The sequence below is a fragment of the Bubalus kerabau genome, chromosome 5 (assembly GCF_029407905.1).
Source record: "Bubalus kerabau isolate K-KA32 ecotype Philippines breed swamp buffalo chromosome 5, PCC_UOA_SB_1v2, whole genome shotgun sequence".
NCBI classification, from domain to species: domain Eukaryota; kingdom Metazoa; phylum Chordata; class Mammalia; order Artiodactyla; family Bovidae; genus Bubalus; species Bubalus kerabau.
In genome coordinates, this window is record NC_073628.1 from 115,412,804 (window position 1) to 115,432,773 (window position 19,970).

The following is a 19,970-nucleotide window of genomic DNA, read 5'->3' on the forward strand; positions in this document are numbered from 1 at the left end:
AAGTATGTCTTGCCATTCCCTCCTGGCTTGAAGAGTTTCTATTGAAAGATCAGCTGTTATCCTTATGGGAATTCCCTTGTGTGTTATTTGTTGTTTTTCCCTTGCTGCTTTTAATATTTGTTCTTTGTGTTTGATCTTTGTTAATTTGATTACTATGTGTCTTGGGGTGTTTCGCCTTGGGTTTATCCTATTTGGGACTCTCTGGGTTTCTTGGACTTGGGTGATTATTTCCTTCCCCATTTTAGGGAAGTTTTCAACTATTATCTCCTCAAGTATTTTCTCATGGTCTTTCTTTTTGTCTTCTTCTTCTGGGACCCCTATGATTCGAATGTTGTAGCGTTTAATATTGTCCTGGAGGTCTCTGAGATTGTCCTCATTTCTTTTAATTCGTTTTTCTTTTATCCTCTCTGATTCATTTATTTCTACCATTCTATCTTCTAATTCACTAATCCTATCTTCTGCCTCTGTTATTCTACTATTTGTTGCCTCCAGAGTGTTTTTAATTTCACTTATTGCATTATTCATTATATATTGACTCTTTTTTATTTCTTCTAAGTCCTTGTTAAACCTTTCTTGCATCTTCTCAATCCTTGCCTCCAGGCTATTTATCTGTGATTCCATTTTAATTTCAAGATTTTGGATCAATTTCACTATCATTATTCGGAATTCTTTATCAGGTAGATTCCCTATCTCTTCCTCTTTGGTTTGGTTTGGTGGGCATTTATCCTGTTCCTTTATCTGCTGGCTATTCCTCTGTCTCTTCATCTTGTTTAAATTGCTGAGTTTGGGGTGTCCTTTCTGTATTCTGGCAGTTTGTGGAGTTCTCTTTATTGTGGCGTTTCCTCGCTGTGTGTGGGTTTGTACAGGTGGCTTGTCAAGGTTTCCTGGTTAGGGAAGCTTTTGTCGATGTTCTGGTGGATGGAGCTGTATTTCTTCTCTCTGGAGTGTAATGAAATGTCCAGTAATGAGTTATGAGATGTCTATGGTTTTGGGGTGACTTTGGGCAGCCTGTATCTTGAAGCTCAGGGCTGTGTTCCTTTGTTGCTGGAGAATTTGCTTGTTATGTCTTTCCCTGGAACTTGTTGGCCCTTGTGTGGTGCTTGGTTTCAGTGTCGGTATGGAGGCGTTTGATGAGCTCCTGTCAATTAATGTTCCTTGGAGTCAGGAGTTCCCTGGAGTCAGGGATTGGACTTAAGCCTCCTACTTCCAGTTATCGGTCTTAATTTTACAGTAGTTTCAAAACTTCTCCTTCTATACAGCACCACTGATAAAACATCTACGTTAAAGATGAAAAGTTTCTCTACTGTGAGGGTCACTCAGAGAGGTTCACAGCGTTACATGGAGAAGAGAAGAGGGAGGAGGGAGTTAGAGGTGACCCAAATGAGATGAGGTGGAATCAATAGTGGAGAGAGTGGGCTAGCCAGTAGTCACTTCCTTATGTGCACTCCACAACTGGACCACTCAGAGATGTTCACGGAGTTATACAGGGAAGAGAAGAAGGAGGCAGGAGACAGAGGTGGCCAGAAGGATAAAAGGGGGAAATGAAAAGGCGGGAGACAGATCCAGCCAGTAATCAGTTCCTTAAGTGTTCTCCACCGTCTGGAACACACAGAAATTCACAGAGTTGGGTAGAGTAGAGAGGGGTTAGGGAGGAGATACAGGTGACCTGGTGGAGAAAATGGAGAGTCCAAAGGGAGAGAGAGCAGTCAAGCCAGTAATCTCGTACACTAGTGAAAAATGGGTCCTGAAGATTGGGTTCTTAAAGGTACAAAATTGGTAACAGATACATAAAAACAAAAATTAGAAATTAGAGTAGAGTTTGGAATTTCAAAAATGCGATGTTAATGAAAAGGAGAAGGAAAAGAAAGAGAGAAAAAACGAACAAAGAAAAACAAACAAGGTCGTGAAAGTAATAAAGAAACTACAGGTACAAAATTGATAACTAATACCAAACAGCAAAAATTAAAAATCCAGAGTAGAGTTTGGAATTTCAAAAATACAACGTTAAAAAAAAAAAAAAAAAAAGAAGAAGAAGAAAAATAAAGAGAGAAAACAAGCAAACCAACAAAAACAATGTCGCAAAAATTATAAAGAAAATACAGGTACAAAATTGATATCAAATACCAAAAAGCATAAATTAAAAATCTTGAGTAGAGTTTGGAATTGCAGATATACGATGTTATATAAAAGAAGAAGAGAAAGAAACAGAGGAAAAAAAAAAAAAAGTCACAGCAATTATGAAAAAAACTATAGGTACAAAATTGATAACATATATCAAAAGGCTAAAATTAAAAATCTAGAGTAGAGTTTGGAATTTCAAAAATGCAATGTTAAAGAAAAGAAGAAAAAGAAAAAAGAAAAAAAAAAAAAAAAACCACGGTCAAAAAATTATAAAATATATATATGAAGTTTGCTGAAGAAGAAAAAAAAAAAAAAAATAGGGTCTTTTTTTTTTTTTTTGCAAAGTAATAGTTATAAAAGTGAAAATTAAAGGACAATAGAGGACTTAAAAAAATTTTTTTTTAATTAAAAAAAAAGAAAGAAAGATTGATCGTAAAAATAGTAAAAATATATCTAGGTCTTTCTCTGGTTTTGTTGTGAGTATTGTGGGTTCAGTTCATTTTTGGCAGTTCCTTAGTCCGACTTATATTTCTCAAGATCTATAGGCCCCTTCCTATGTAATCCGTAGTAACCACAGGGTTTTAATCTATGGCCTGTAGCTTCCAAGGCGTTTCCCTCTGTTAGAGCTTCTTCTGTTTGCTGGTCTCTTCAGTGTCTGGTTCCCGCCCTGACACAAAGGGGACGGTGGAGGACCCTATTTTTTTTTTTTTTTTTTTTTAATTTAGGCTCACTTGTTCAGCCGCGCTGTGGGGAGGGAGGGAGGGATGCTGCAAACAGATAACACTGGCGTGCGCTCGAAGTGCCTCGGCCACACTGGGTCTGCCCCCGCTCACGGCGCGTGTAACCTCCCTGCCCACACTGCTTGGGCTCTAGGTTGTTCCGCCGGGAACAATCAGAGGCCGGCCCTGGACTGAGCTCCCAGGTCCAAGCCGCTCAGGTTCAGGCACTCGGGTAGTCCTCAGAGGCGCAGACTCGGTTGGGCCTGCGTTTTGTGTTCTTCCCAGGTCGAGCAGCTCAGGCGATGAGGTGCTTGGCGGGCGCCAATGCTGCGACTTATCGCCTCCCCGCCACTCGGTTATCTGGGTGTAAAACCGGCGCACCTTCTCAGGCAGATGTTGACCGTCCAGACCCCCAAGAAGTTTTAGTTAGCAAAGAAGCCTGCTTACAGTTTTATAGATAGTGTCTCTCTGGGGCTGCGATTGCCCCCTTCCGGCTCTGGTTGCCTGTCACCGGAGGGGGAGGTCTGCAGCCGGCTATCTCTGTTCAGTCCTTTGTTCTGTGCGCGGGCCTGGCGGTGTCTTAGGTTAGGGCTGGCTTTTCGCGTGGTAGATATCCCACAGTCTGGTTTGCTAGCCCAAATTATTTCGCTCAGATAGCGCTCAGGACATTCGGCCCGATTCTTACTCTAAGGGACACAGCCTGTGCCGCACTTCCCTGCCCAGCCCCCGCTTGCTAATGCCGTGTGCAGGCGTCTGCGCTGCTTCTCCGCTGGGGGAGTTCCCGTAGGGCTCACAATCCGCGATTTTTAATTGTTTATTTTTTTTTTCCCCTCCCTTTTATGTTGCCCTCTGTGCTTCCAAAGCTCGGCACAGATTCGGCAGTGAGAGGATTTCCTGGTGTTTGGAAACTTCTCTCTTTTTAAGACTCCCTTCCCGGGACGGAACTCCGTCCCTCCCTCTTTTGTCTCTTTTTTTGTCTTTTATATTTTTTCCTACCTCCTTTCGAAGAGTTGGGCTGCTTTTCTGGGTGCCTGATGTCCTCTGCCGGCATTCGGAAGTTGTTTTGTGGAATTTACTCGATGTTTAAATGCTCTTTTGATGAATTTGTGGGGGAGAAAGTGTTCTCCCCGTCCTACTCCTCCGCCATCTTGGCTCCTCCCCACACCTTGAATTTTAAATTTGAACAAACACCATGATGCTTCCTGCCTTTCTGCCTTTGTTCACATAGTCCTATCTTCCCAGAATGTGAACTCATTCCTCTTTTTTCTTTGACAGGCTGACTTCTATTCATTTTAAAAACACTCAACTTCAATGTAACCTCCCCTTGGAAGCCTCACATACATTATACCTGCTACAGTAATACCTCTTATTTTTATCCTCCATTTATGTTCATTTCCCCAGCTTTACAATGAGCTTCTTGGCATAAGAACTTTATCTTTTTTTCTAGCAAGAGTCACATAATATGTGTTCAGTAATTTTGACTGAATGAGTAACTAAGTTTCATAAAAATATAAGTAACAGGAAACAAAGAGAAAAAAAAAAAAAGCAGTCTTTTAAAATAGCATTAACCAGTGTTTTTTAAATGGCTTCATAGCTGTCTATATCCTATGGACAGAAATTCCTCTTGTAGGTCAGATGCTTTCCTAACAGTTTATTTCACTTCTTCACATTCCTTCTTCCTCTTAAAAAGAATATGTTTTTTTAATTTTCACAGCTAATTAAATCATTTTACATTAAGAAAGTTACAACAAACCTGAGATATGTCCAAATGTCCTGAAAAGATAATCTGAAACAGGTATCTTGCTTCTTAAGCACATAAGCATAGTGAATAGGAACAGCTGTATTATCCACTGAAATAAACTAGGATGATCAAACTTGGAGCTCTTTGACAGCTCCCTATCTTAGAATAAAAGCTAAAGTCCTTACGAGGGCCTTTGCCGAATTCATCTTCCTACTCTTCCTTCCCTACTTTACTTCATTCTGACTACTGGCCTCCCTGCCGTTACCTGAACAAGGCAGGCACACTCCCACCTCAGGACCTTTGTACTGGCTTTTCCACCTGCCCAAAACATCCTTCCCTAAGCCACTGACACAACACTCCACCCAAATGTTCCCCTCTTGGTATGGCATTCTCTAACCATCCTACTTTAAAATGCATCTGTTCCTGACAACACTACCACATCCCCTATGTCTCCTTTACTAATTTCTCTCCATTGATCTTATCACCCCCCAAAATGCAATTTACTTGCCTATCATCATATTCATGTGAGCTATTATCCCACCCCACTAGAATATTACTTTTATGGGGAAAGGTAATTTTTATCTGCTTTGTACACTGATAAATTCCAAGCACCCAGAATAGTTACTGTATATAAGAGGCTCTCAAAAACAATTTATTGAATAAATGAATCACACATTCTGCTACACTTACAGAGTATACACTTGAGAGGACAGAAGACGAAACTCTGCAATCAGAAAAGGTTTCAGAGAAAAGAAAGCATTTAAATTAGATGAGCACATTTAAACTGGATTTTGCACTGATGACAGTAGAATGACAGACTGTCAAAATGCAAGGATATGTCTATGACATGTGAGTCATCTGTACTGGAGAGGAACTCCATCAAACTCAAAGGAGGATTTTGAAAGGCAAGTCAGCCTCTTAAAACCATGTTAAGTGACAAAAGGAGAAAAGAGATGAGACCTTCAGCATAATTTTATGAAAACTTAAAATATATACACATGCCAAACAATACTGTACATTTCTCAAATATACAAAATAGTAAATACAGGAAGACAATCATTTCAGAGGCCAAAGTACAAAAAGAACCACAACTTGGAAAACAATCCTTTTTATTCTCCAATCCCCTTCTTCCCATCTCTGGTTTTTACAGTCTTTTTGGTCAAGTCAAAAGATCTTATTTCCTTCCTTTCTTCTTTCTTCCCACTCACTCTTTTGTTCTCATAGAACTAAGGGTCAGTTTCCTGTACAATCTGCCTGCACAGGATATCCACTTAAACACCATCCTACCCACTAGCACCAAACAAAAGAGGAAATTTTCCAAAGACAAGAAACATCCTAACATTTTCTTGAGAATGAACATGTTTTAAATCATAAGGAGTTAAAGAGTTAAATGGAGGCAAAAAAGCTAAGGAATGAAGACAAAAAGGGGTGGGGGGGTCTATAGAAAGTAAATGCCACAGTGTTATCCAGTAGATCCAGCCTATGCTCCTTTCCTTGTCCGCTTAAGACAGACAAATCTGGATGATTCAGATCTACTGCATCTGCCCAAATACAAGTGCGCAGGCTGGGAATGTTTTATTTTTGAACAATGTTAAGTGACTACTATATACAAGGTACCTTTGATAGCGAGTTATCCTTCATTAATCACTCTTATGGAGGCACATCATGGACTCACGATGAGGCAACAGAAGACTCTAATTTTTACTTATGGAATATGGAACCCAGAAATAGGTCCCAGCAGAAATATATTATGACTATTAAGAAAAGGTCATTTTTTTCCTACTGATATGCCTGTAGGATACAATAAAAATAAGGTAAAACTAGTAAGAGTAGCTTGTACAGAAAATTGTCAGGACTAAACAAGACTCAAATTCACAGATAATTCCTAAATTTAATGTTTAATTTTATTAAAAACACTTTCACCAATTAGTCATTCAATAAATTTTATCAGTTTAAGTAGAAATTTGTCAGTTATTAATTGGAGAAATTAATAAAAAATTTCAGTTTAGCAGGCATTTCCAGGCATTTTTATAAACACTTACCTTGCCAGAATTCTACTTTGTCTGACTGCATATTCTTAAAAACTAATACTTTTTTTTTTTTTTGCCATGCCACGTGGCTTGAAGGATCTTAGTTCCCCAAGCAGGACTTAAACCCAGATGGGCCCACAGAAGTGAAAGTGTGGAGTCTAACCACTAAACCACCAGGCAAATCCCTAAGGAAGCTAATACTTTTTAATACTGCTTTTAAAAACTAGGGTGGTTGGATAAACCATTCAATTGTTCTCAATATCAAGCCACACATATCTTAAAACTAAAAAATACTGCACATTATTCGTTTATTCATTTATTCTTTTATTACTAAGGCCCTACCAGGGAAAAAACACATGAAGCTTCACTAGCCAAGAATAAAGATGTTAACAACAAAAGCAGTACAAGTTTTTTGGAATCTCATTCAGGCTTGATTACTGTGGTTATCTACCCTCCCCCAAATGATCACCCCTGTTATCATACCTGTCAAGCTGGGGAGAGCCGTTTCTGAGGCCTCATGGCATAGACAGCAAAGCGATGTGTCCTGATCTCTGCCATAACAATTAGGTGGAAGCAGAACCATCCCAAAGACCATTCCTCTGCCCAGAAGCACGAAAGTTTAACTGTTCTCTGTACAGAGGAAGTCTTGGAATTCTAGAGTCTCTGACAAGCAATACCACATGCATGTGACACTTATTCATGAACTCAGTGGCCAGAGGGAACCAATGGCAGGGTAACATTTACAAGTCCAATGTGGGTGGAGAGTTACCTAAAGGGAAATGTCTAGTAATCAGCAAAACATTGAGTCAGAATAGAGTTACTTCAAGAACTCTGGAACATTTTGAAAAACTAAATAAGTAAAAACCAACACACATGAGTAACAAATGATAAAATACACAGGCGTCAGTGCATGTAGCTGGGATTTCATTCCTAGGAGATGATGAAGTGAGACTGTACAGAAGTTTCCTTGGAGAAAACATGTTTACAATAAAACACCAAATACACTTTTAAAAGAGAGGAAACGCCTAACAAGACTCATCTTTTGCATCACTTAAAGTAGTTCAAGAAACCACAAATCCAAAGTTAAAGAAATGGTTGCAATCTGATTCATAAGCACAGAAGCCAGGAAATGACGGCCTTCAGTAAAAGTTTGGCTCTATTGCTTAATAAAGGTTAAAAACGTGGCATGATAGCACTGAAAACTTTAAAGGTTTTGAAAGTAAAAGCCTAATCTTTGTTAATATATAGGAACAAAGTTAAATAAAACTCAAGAGCCTTATAAGAATGAAACTAGAGAAATCTACCAATGATGGATGACTTTAGGGATATAACCTACAAAAATAATTCTAGAATGTCTGTTATTATACAAATATTTGTTAAGCAGCTGTTATGTACCAGCCACTGTGCTAGGTTCCAGGTCAACCAAACTAACAGGGTAAAATTATTGATAGTAAAACTGATACAGCCTTCAATAAAGATGTTACAAAAGTTATAATGCAAGCTTAAAGAAAGAATGACTCTGGTGTAGGTAATAATTAATTAACCTTTTATGAAGCCAGTACTGTTAACATAGTGAGGAAAGTAAGAGTTAAATGACTAACGGGTTACCTCAAATTAATGACTCAGAATTTCAAATACCAGGTTGAATTTCTCCTTCCCTGAATTACAAAAAATAAAAGGAAAAGAGGCTCCATAATTCATGTTCTATAGATATCTATATTCTATACCATATGATTTACTATTTAATCAGTAAATCTGCTATTTAAATTATCAATAATGAATAGTTCCATTTTTTAATCCTCCTACATCGTAACCAGGAGTACAGAGGATGAATAAACAAAATATGGTACACACAATGGAATTTATTCAACGATAAAAAGGAATAAAATTTCTATATATGCTACAATATTGATGGGCCTTGAAAACATCATGCTAAGTGAAATAAGTCAGACATAGAATGACAAATATTGTACAATCCCACTTACATGAAATATGTAGAAGCTATTCTAGCTCTGGAAATCTAGCTCTGCACTTGGGTGGCTATGTAACACTGTGAATGTACTTAAGGCTACTAAACTGTATACCTTAAAATAGTATAAAAGGTAAGCTGTATGCTATGTATATTTTCTAATTCCAGTTTTTAAAGTAAAAAAATAAGTATTTGACTTCCCTCATGGTGCAGTGGTCAAGAATCCACCTGCCAATGCAGGGGACATGGGTTCGATGCCCAGTGAGGGAAGAACTCACATGTCGAGGAGCAACTAAGCCTGTCAACCACAATTACTGAAGCCCGCATACCCTAGGGCCTGTGCTCTGCCACAGAAGAAGCCAGCACAATGAGAAGCCCATGCACCGCAACTAGAGAGCTTGCCTCAACTAGAGAAAAGTCCATGAGCAGCAAGGAAGAGCCTGTGCGCTGCAAAGACCCAGCACAGCTATAAATAAATATTTCTTTAAAACTTATTAAAAAAATTAGTATTGACTCTCCAAAGACCTCTGTTATGTAGGTTGTATCCATCATTATCTACCATATTTGAAATTAAAACTGAGAAACTGTAATATTAATTTCAAAATAACAATAAACTCATATGTTAACATTTTATTAAAAATAACTACTCTTGAAAAGAACTAAGAGGTAATAGTAACACTGTCATTTTTTGCATATATCTTTAATATCCGTCTTAAAACAAGATGGATGGACCTTCATTCTGCATTTGATCCACTGTGATGTTATTTATGTTGAAGTATATGAAAATCTAACTGTGCACAGATATGGAGGTATAAAAGGAAAAGATATTTTAACAATCTTTCAGATAATGATGGATATTCTTCTCTGATACTATACCAAAACTCAACAATTAGTAGTTCTTTAAAGCCTAACTGTATACTGAAATCTGAAACCAAATAGATAAAATTTTTATAATCTGTCAAACTAAAATTAATTATTTTACCTTGTACTTGAAATAAGTCTATCTTGTACTCTGCATTTGTTAACATCATGTATTGATCATCTGGAAATACATCCACTAAATGTTGATATATTCCATTATGTAACTTTGATACATCCTGTTCATTACTATCACCATCAATCTCACCACAAAAATTTTGAGTACCAGGTAAGTTCTCACAATCACAATGGCTGTTACTAATTTTATAAAATTCTAATTTTTGTTCAAGAGCCCAAATTCTACCATTTCCAACAATTCCTGTTTTGTTTTGTTTTTTCCCTGTTTTCTTTGAAATACAAATTTACTTCATTCCTTTTTCAAGAAAATGTCTACCAAATCCCAATTCTGAATGGTTTGTCATTCAATCTTTTAAGTGAAAACAGTGTCCCCAGAAAAGAGCAGCCAGCTCAGTTAGAAGCACAGCACACCTGGACACGGGTCTCTCTACACACAGCCATAGCATCCGATGAGCAACAGAAGTGCTTTCTGCACGCTTTCCATTCTGCCACATAGGATACTAAAAAGACATGTAGCTGAGAATCAAGATTGTTTATAAAATAATCATTTTTACTGCTTCATCAAGGACATTCTTAGCGAGAGTGTGGCGGTGGCAACGCGGTGGTGGCCAGGTGCAGCTTAGTGTCACTACCTGATTTCTACTAAGAAGCAGTTTTATCAACAGTGCTTGGCACCATCAGCGCCAATGTCAACAGAGGGATCTGTTGACACAATCAAATTTTGAGAACTGCTGCTACAAGGATATCCACATGAGTTAATCTGCTTCATTTTATTTTCAATTTTTCAATTCTGCTTTATACATTTTATTTCATTACATAAAATATTTACATGGTTCCAAAGTTGAATCTACAGAATGAAGCACCCTTCTCTCTATCCTAGTCACTCCTTCCTTAGAGGAAACCTAAATTTATATGCTTTATTCTTACACTGTTTTAATGTAAATGGATACATGCTCACATCCCCGCCCTTCTTCTTAAACAGTAGGATATTTCACTCTTTCTCCACTCTGCTCTTCTCACGTAACTGTAAGATCACTCCACAGTAGCACATAGAAATAGTTATTTTCCTGTGTACAGCTGCATAATATTTCATGCCAAATGCCACACTCTTAAATGAGGACAACTGAGAATAAACACTAAGTTTTTAAATTCTGGATCATGAACGTGAAAAAAATGCCAATTAAGAGGTTCATTCGTGAAGTTGGAAAAAAAAATCAGTGCTGTTTATGTCGTTCAGTTCCTATTTGGCAACTAGACATCTCCATTTATGTTATAAACTTACACACACAAATACAAATCAACAAATATTTTTTGCTAAAGCATGTCGACCCCCCTCTAAACTGCACTATACAGCACTGAATAAGGGACCCCCTAAAAAAATTCTCAATAATTCAACACTTTTCTACAAAAGCAACTATTGTTCAGACAATAATTAATTTCTATTTATTATTTGTGGATAAGAAAAGAATAGCTAAGGTGACAGGACACTAAGGAGCTCACATTAACCCTGATATTAAATATTGCTTGTCTGTAGTCACACAGCTCAAAGAAAAAAGGAAAACGAAAAAGCCTACACAACTCCCACAATAAAAATTAGGCAAGGTTCATCAAGTCATTAAGGGCACTGAAAGGATATGCAAACAGCTCTGTGGGGAATGAATTTCAATGACGACAGCCATCTAAGTTAGAAAACTATAAAAATTAACAAAAGACACTCAAAGTAGTTTTTAAAAAAACTTTTCATTCTAAGCCATCTAATACCACCTTTAACATTTTAGAGAATAAATAAAATGAAAGTGCGCATCAAAAAATTATCACCAAAAAATTATAAATGAAAGCCAATAAGACTAAACACAACAAAGTTATTAGTATGACGTGTTCTTTCTAAATTGTTCTCAGTTAATAAAAGTAATATATACTCATTGAAAATCTGAGAACTATATATACTACCCACTCTACAACCACACTTATTAAATTATTAAAATATTGGCTCTTTTAATCTATATCATGTTTCATTCATCCAGTTAATTATTTATTGAGTGAGTATGATGTGCAAAGTATCTACTAGGCAGGATACATCAGGCTCTAGGCCAGAAGTAAAGTCCGTTAAGAGACTGAGGTAAGGTGGGGAGTTTCACTACTTCACTGCAGGATCACACTTACAAGAGAACTGGAATATTGACAACTTTGAATTTCAAAACTTGAAGGCTAAAAAGAAATGAAAAAACATTATCTCAAGTGCTGAGAGAAAAAAGCTGTCATCTCCAAATTCCATAATCACAGAAAATGTTTAGAAATTAAGATGAAACAAAGACTTCTCAGTTGAAGGGAAGAACTCGCGACCAGCAGACCTCCTCTAAAAGAACTGTTAAAGGAAGCTCTTCAGACAGAATGGAAATACCAGAAGGAAACTATTCATTAAGAATAAATAAAGAGAAACAAAAATAGTAAATAGCATATCTCCTCTTCCTGAGTTGTTTAAAATATGCTTGATGGTTAGAAGCAAAAAATGTTAACCCTATTGCAGGGACTTTTCAATGCATGTAAATGTAACAACTGTAACATAAAGAGGGAAGAGAGAACTGTATGACAGTAAGGCTTCCATATTTTACTCGAGGTGGTAAAATGATAAATCCAAGTAGAGTGTGAAAATTTCAATACGTATACTGAAATCCATACAGCAACCACTAGAAAACCTATACAAAGAGATATAGCCAAAAACACAACAGACAAAAAAGCAAAACTAAAAAGAAAAAGTGTTAATAATCCAAGAGGGCAAGAAAAGGGAAACAGAAGAACAAACAGAAAAAAATAAAAACGGCAGACCTAAATCCACATATTAATAATTACATTATATGACAACAGCCTAAACACAGATATATGATCCAGCTACAGGCAACTTATTTCAAATATAATCATATAAGTAGGTTAAATGAGCTTCGGCATCAGTCCTTCCAATGAATATTCAGGGTTGATTTCCTTTACAACTGACTGGCTTGATCTCTGTGCTGTCCAAAAGACTCTTCAGGAGTCTTCTCCAGCACCATAATTCAAAAACATCAATTCTTCAGCGCTCAGCCTTCTTTATGATCCAACTCTCACATCCATCCATACATGACAACTGGAAAAATCATAGCTTTGACTAGACGGACCTTTGTCAGTAAAGTGATGTCTCTGTTTTTTAATACACTAAGTTTGTCATAGCTTGCCTTCCAAGGAACAAGCATCTTTTTAATTTCATGGCACAGTCCACAGTGATTTTGGAGCCCAAGAAAATAAAATCTCACTGCTTCCACTTTTTCCCCTTTTAAGACAGGGGTACTTTCACTAATATTTCAGGATCTAATGGCAGCCCTTAAAATATGTTCAATTCCATTATTATTGAGATAAAGAAACAAAGCTATGTAAAAACTAGATGATCTCTAAAGAGGCCATATCGTGTCTGTTATTAACCTTCAACCTCCCAACAGAGCAGCTAACCAGCATTCTAAGAAGAAAGAACATCAATTTCACACTATACTACGTTACTCTCAGCACTCACATATTTAGGAACAAATATTGGCCTCTGATTACAAAAAGACTACAATCCCTAATGTTAACAAGCTTTTTCTTTTTTAAACCCAAGACTTCAGACTCGGTATTAAGAAACCCTGTGCTCTGCCAGTGAAAAAGTGAGGTGTCCTTCATTAAGTTATTTAAGTATCTTACAAATTTCATTTGTAAAACAGGAAAATAATGGCAAGTACTCTACAGCATCCTTAAATGAGATTAAATGCATGTAAAGTGCTTAGTGAACTTGACACCATAATTTAAAATTTTCGTTCCTCTGTAGTCTAAAAGTGGTCCCTTCCTTGAAAATAAACTCACTGAAAGAATAAATGTGCTGAGCTCAAGTGGGAAGATTTGCATGACTAACCAGAAGTCAAAGGTACAGAAATAAAAACAAACAACTGATGAGCCCCTAAACTTGTACAAGGTTAACTCTCTTTAGGTCAGTAAGTAATCCCTGATAGCTCAGCTGGTAAAGAATCCACCTGCAATGCAGGAGACCCCAGTTCAATTCCTGGGTTGGGAAAATCTGGCGAAGGGATAGGCTACTCACTCCAGTATTCTCAGGCTTCCCTGGTGTCTCAGCTGGTAAAGAATCTGCCCGCAATGCAGGAGACCTGGGTTCAATCTCTGGGTTGGGAAGATCTCCTGGAGAAGGGAAAGCCTACCCACCCCAGTATTCTGGCCTGGAGAATTCCATGGACTACATATATAGTCCATGGGGTTGCAAAGAGTCAGACACGACTGAGCAACTTTCACTTTAACCCAAAATAATGTTTATAACTCTTTCGGTTCAGTTCAGTCGCTCAGTCGTGTCCGACTCTTCGCAACCCCATGAATTGCAGCACGCCAGGCCTCCCTGTCCATCACCAACTCCCGGAGTTCACTCAAACTCATGTCCATCGAGTCAGTGATGCCATCCAGCCATCTCATCCTCTGTCGTCCCCTTCTCCACCTGCCCCCAATCCCTCCCAGCATCAGAGTCTTTTCCAATGAGTCAACTCTTTGCATGAGGTGGCCAAAGTACTGGAGTTTCAGCTTTAGCATCATTCCTTCCAAAGAACACCCAGGACTGATCTCCTTTAGAATGGACTGGTTGGATCTCCTTGCTACCAATTCCTATAACTTAAGATTTGGAACTTGGAAATAGAATTTAGTTTGTAGATTTATTAGGACGTGTGCAAATTTGATCTATATCATTTAGATTTTTCTTCTATGTATTCAGATTCCGAAGATTCAAGATTTATAAAAGCTACATGCTTTATTGATTGATTTCTCTATGCCAGGTCTCTAGTTGTTGCATGTGGGATCAAGTTCCTTAACCAGGGATCAAACCTGGGCCCCCTGCATTGGAAGGCTGGAGTCTTAGCCTACTGGACCACTAGCGAAGTCCCACAATATGCTTTTTAGAAAGAAATTCAAAGCAACTTCATCAATAGGTAAGTAGTTTTTATCCCTTTATAAAGCATAAACAATTTCAATTTTCAAGGATGAACAAAATTTAAAATGAAACATGTTATAATCCATTCTTAAAGTATTTTACTCATTTTGTGGGCAAAATATCAACTACCCAAAAGTAAAAATAGCCATCATATGTTCTTAAAACCAAATAGCAAAGTTTTCAAAGTCTATTTCAGAAAGTAATGAGCTTATAGTTTTATTTTTAAATGTCATACTTAATTATGTATTGGTCTCTGTGAAAGAGATGTTGCGGTCTCCTCTCTCCCTTCACAGATCTTCATTTTCCTCACAAAACAGAATTCAAATCTTGACTATCAACTTCACCTTCAAGGAAATGGAGAACTTGTTATCAGTTCAGTTCAATTGCTCAGTCGTGTCTGATTCTTTGTGATCCCATGGACTACAGCACGCCAGGCTTCCCTGTCTATCACCAACTCCCAGAGTTTGCTCAAACTCAGGTCCATCTAGTTGGTGATGCCATCCACCCATCTCATCCTCTGTTGTCCCCTTCTCCTCCTGCCTTCAATCTTTCCCAGCATCAGGGTCTTTTCCAATGAGTCAGTTCTTTGCATCAGGTGGCCAAAGTATTGGAATTTCAGCTTCAGCATCAGTCCTTCCAGTGAATATTTAGAACTGATTTCCTTTAGGATGGACTGGTTTGATCTCCTTGCAGTCTAAGAGACTCTCAAGAGTCTTCTCCAACACCACAGTTCAAAAGCATCAATTCTTCGGCACTCAGCTTTCTCTATAGTCTAACTCTCACATCCATACATGACTACTGGAAAAACCATAGCTTTGACTAGACGGACCTTTGTCAGCAAAGTAATGTCTCTACTTTTTAATATGCTGTCTAGGTTGGTCATAGCTTTTTCTTTCAAGAAGCAACCATCCTTTAATTTCATGGCTGCAGTCATCACCTGTATTGATTTTGGAGTCCAAAAAATTGCCAAAACCTTGCCCAAAAAACTTGCTATAATTTATTATATTCAGAGATTTTGATTGGGCCACATTTTCGCTACCTACTGTGTTTTTCTCCTATTTTTTGTTAGAAGGTATGGTCTTTTCATGCAACTATGGAGGTATGATCTACAGTTTGGTCCTAGCTAACTACTTCTTCAATGGGCTTGAGGGGAAAACTCTTTCTATTAACAGAAAGTGTATCTGCCTTGCTTAATTAGTTCCACATGCAGATGCCATTCTTGAAAGAGAATTCTTTCAAGAGAGTTTAAAGGAGTGATATAAGCAGAACTCAGGGATTGTGTTGTCTCTAAGAGAACTCTTTAGTATCTCCCTAATGGCATTCCCTTCTCAATATTTCTCACTTTGTCATTTGTCCTTTTTTTGAAGGTATAGTTTTTGTGAGATAGTATTAAGGTATTTGCATTTGGGAAAGAGTCACCCAGCCATTTGCAGATAAGATTCCTTAAACAGATACCTGTTTGCATTCAACAATATGATCACTAATGTTTCTCTGTACTAATAACTGCACTGTGCACATAGCAGGCACTCAAGTATTTTTTAATTAATGTTCACAAAACTCCCACCAGCATGTTTTCCATGCAAATTTAAAACAACTCAAAGCAATTCTAGCTCTCTCTATAGTATGATTACAATAATAGCTACCATTTATGGAACACACATTATAAACTAGGCACTTTTACATACCTTAATTGATATTTTACAATTTATATTAACTATAGCCCTGAAGGACAGGTTTTTGCTATCACCAATGTACAAATGCTCAGAAATGCTAAGTATCTTATTCAAGCTCCAAAGTAAGCTGGTGACGCCAAGATTCGAAAGTGTAGGTCTTATATAACTCCTAAGCCCGTGCTCCTTTTACTATTCGAGGCTGCCTCAGTAGAGAGTGGTACAAAAACTACTGAGAAATGTTTTTTTTCTTACCTTCTGGAGTAGAATTTTAAGACAGCCAGACTCCACAAGTGGAATGACCTCAATTCGTCTATCTATGCATAGAATGACATTTAAAGTCAAACCTAAGAGACGAATCAGAATGACATACATGTGTTCACCAACCAGTCTACTCCAACAAAAGAAACTGGAAATTTCTGGAATTTACTTCCAGCAGCAGAGCAATTACAAATTTTTCCACAGTCAAAGCACAAAAACTCAGAGAAGAGTTTTAAAAATTTTTATAAGTCATGCCAGAATTCAAAATGCATTAAAAAAATAACCTTTTCTCTAATTAACTAAGAACTTTCATTTCTTCTTTGAAGAATCTTATATTTAGACCAAAACAGAAGGTGTCTTTACTTCTCATCTCACAAACATCCCAAACAACAAAAAAAATTGTACATGTGGGTATCATTAAGAAATATTTCTTCGAGCTCTAAAGGTCCTCTAACCTTATTCTTTAGGACACTTGTCACTGCCTTGCAGATAACTTGGTATGTTATCCTTTCATGTGATGTTAAAAATCAAAAAAGCTGCTCCTCTTTCAGACTGGTGGAGCTAGTTTTCCAATGTCTGTGAAGAGGCGTGTGTATGCGTATATACTACACTCCCTATACTTGAGTCCGGGCTGCAAGCTATTTCCTGCTGGCTGAACTCATATTTCCAATGGCCTGAACTAAAAGAAACAAAGACCTTATTCATTATCCTTATTTCAGCAGCACTGGCAGTCCAAACCAATAGAACTCTCCCTAAAGCATGAATGATTAGAGGTAAGAAGGGAAAAAACATACTTCAAGTTACAAAGTTCTTTTGGTTTAGGACTCATATTAATAAATAAATACATATACACGTATTTGTTCAAATAATCTATAAAAACATACTCAGAATTCAATCCCTATGATTTCATTGCTAAACTCTCCAGCTTAAAACAAGATATCAATAAAATTAAAAATCACTGAAAAATTTTAATGATAATCTTAGTTAATAAAGCTTTCTATAAAAGTTATTTTTACTAGAAGATCTGTCTGAAAATACACAGTACTATAAGTACTACATAAATACTATGTATTACATGACTGTCTACTATGACTCAAACTTCCTTTTTTCCCAAACTTCATTCTTATCACTAGCTTAATTTACAACATGGTGTAGCAAAAAACTCTGCTTTAACACCACCACCACCACTACCAATAAGGTCCTTCCAGGATATAAGATCAAAGATCAGGTGAGAGCTGTAGGGGAAAAGGGAAGAAAGAGGAGGGGGAAAAAGGAAAGAGGGGAGGAAGAGCAGAAAGGAAGGAAAAATAATACTTTATAGGTACCCAAAAGATAAAAACATGTAATTCTTACAAGCAGGAACTAGCAGCATTTCATCACCAGAACACCAGGCCCAGGTCAGGAGTAGTGGCTTTGTGTATTTAAATTAACCCGAAAGTATGTCAAACATCAACTTCCCTGATCAGTTTTGCTAGATTTCCACTAATTCTATCTTGATGGTAGAAAGACAGAATATCGTGCTCACTAATAACATTTATGGGCTTCCCTGGTAGTTCAGTAGTAAAGAATTCACCTGCCAATGCAGGAGACACAGGTTTGATCCCTGGATGGGAAAGATTCTCTGGAGAAGGAAATGGCAACCCACTCCAGTATTTTTACCTGGAGAATCCAATGGACAGAGGCGCCTGGCAGGTTACATATAGTCCACAGGATCACGAAGGGTCAGACAAGACTTAGCGACTGAACAACAACACTTATAGGATAGATTGAGGAAGAATACAAATCAGATATCAAAACATTTTCTAAATGCTGAGCCAGACTGTGAGAAAAAGAAATAAAGGACAGGGAAGAATAAGAGGCTGAAAAAAGCAATGTTACACCAAACCCACAGAAACAAAACTTAAATTTTGGACTTTTGAGCACCACATCATTTAGGAGCGATTTAGAAAATAGGGAATAGGAGAAAATTAACATCTAATAGTTGATGAATATTTGCTTATCTAAGCCAACCACTTACATCTATTATCACTATTACTCCTCATCTTAACTCTGATAGAAATATTCAATTTCTCAGATAAACAGACCACATAATGCAAACTAGAAGGCAATGGCACCCCACTCCAGTACTCTTGCCTGGAAAATCCCATGGATGGAGGAGCCTGGTAGCCTGCAGTCCATGGGGTCACTAGGAGTTGGACACAACTGAGCGACTTCACTTTCACTTTTCACTCTCATGCATTGGAGAAGGAAATGGCAGCCCACTCCAGTGTTCTTGCCTGGAGAATCCCAGGGACGGGGGAGCCTAGTGGGCTGCTGTCTATGGGGTTGCACAAGTCGGACACGACTGAAGTGACGCAGTGCAGCAGCATACTCAAAGAGACAACTTTGGAGTGAGATTGAAATTCTACCTCTGGCACTTATAAGCCTGGAAACTGAACAATTAATAACTCTGAAAACAAATAAAGCCATTCTATTTACAGCAACAACAACAAGAAGCAACAGTTAGAACTGGACATGGAACAACAGACTGGTTCCAAACAGAAAAGGAGTACGTCAAGGCTGTATATTGTCACCATTTAATTTATATGCAGAGTACATCATAAGAAATGCCGGGCTGGATGAAGCACAAGCTAGACTCAAGATTGCTGGGAGAAATATCAGTAACCTCAGATATGCAGATGACACCACCCTTATGGCCAAAAGCAAGAGGAACTGAAGAGCCTCTTGATGAAAGTGAAAGAGGAGAGTGAAAAAGTTGGCTTAAAACTCAACATTCAGAAAACTAAGATTATGGCATCTGGTCCCATCACTTCATGGCAAATAGATGGGGAAACAATGGAAACAGTGACAGACTTAATTTTCTTGGGCTCCAAAATCACTGCAGATGGTGACTGCAGCCATGAAATTAAAAGACGCTTCCTCCTTGGAAGAAAAGCTATGACCAACCTAGACAGCATATTAAAAAGGAAAGACATTACTTTACCAACAAAGATCCATCTAGTCAAAGCTACGGTTTTTCCAGTAGTCGTGTATGGATGTGAGAGTTGACCATAAAGAAAGCTGAGCGCCGAAGAATTGATGCTTTTGAACTGTGGTGTTGGAGAAGACTCTTGAGAGTCCCTTGGACTGCAAGGAGATCCAACCAATCTACCCTTAAGGAAATCAGTCCTGAATATTCATTGGAAGGTCTGATGCTGAAGCTCCAACACTTTGGCCACCTGATGCAAAGAACTGACTCATTGGAAAAAACCCTGATGCTGGGAAAGACAGAAGGCAGCAGGAGAAGGGGACAACAGAGGATGAGATGGTTGGATGGCATCACCAACTTGATGGACACGAGTTTGAGCAGGCTCCAGGAGTTGGTGATGGACAGGAAAGCCTGGTGTGCTGCAGTCCATGGGGTTGCAAAGAGTCGGACACGACTGAATGAACTGACTGAGAGCAGAGTAAGAAGCAGAGACTCTCAAGCCAGA

At 38.0% G+C, this 19,970-nt stretch overlaps 1 protein-coding gene and 1 long non-coding RNA gene across 7 annotated transcripts in view; both read right to left on the reverse strand.

Moving 5' to 3' along the window:
- ABL2 (ABL proto-oncogene 2, non-receptor tyrosine kinase) overlaps positions 1–19,970 on the reverse strand; it is a 110,737-nt gene that overhangs the window by 32,018 nt on the left and 58,749 nt on the right. The window contains exon 1 of one of the 6 annotated variants that reach the window (XM_055582804.1): positions 7,095–7,977. The exons of 4 other annotated variants lie outside the window; for them this stretch is intronic. In XM_055582804.1, the coding sequence (XP_055438779.1) occupies positions 7,095–7,206 (112 nt within the window). In that variant the 5' untranslated portion in view covers positions 7,207–7,977. Of the gene's footprint in view, positions 1–7,094; positions 7,978–19,970 lie in introns of those variants that run through there. One more of the 6 variants, XM_055582805.1, reaches the window with a different exon arrangement.
- The window catches only part of LOC129653281 (uncharacterized), a 40,284-nt gene continuing 34,820 nt past the window's right edge, over positions 14,507–19,970 (reverse strand). Inside the window, exon 3 of the long non-coding RNA XR_008715040.1 lies at positions 14,507–14,910. This is a non-coding gene — a long non-coding RNA (uncharacterized LOC129653281). The remainder of the gene's footprint in view (positions 14,911–19,970) is intronic.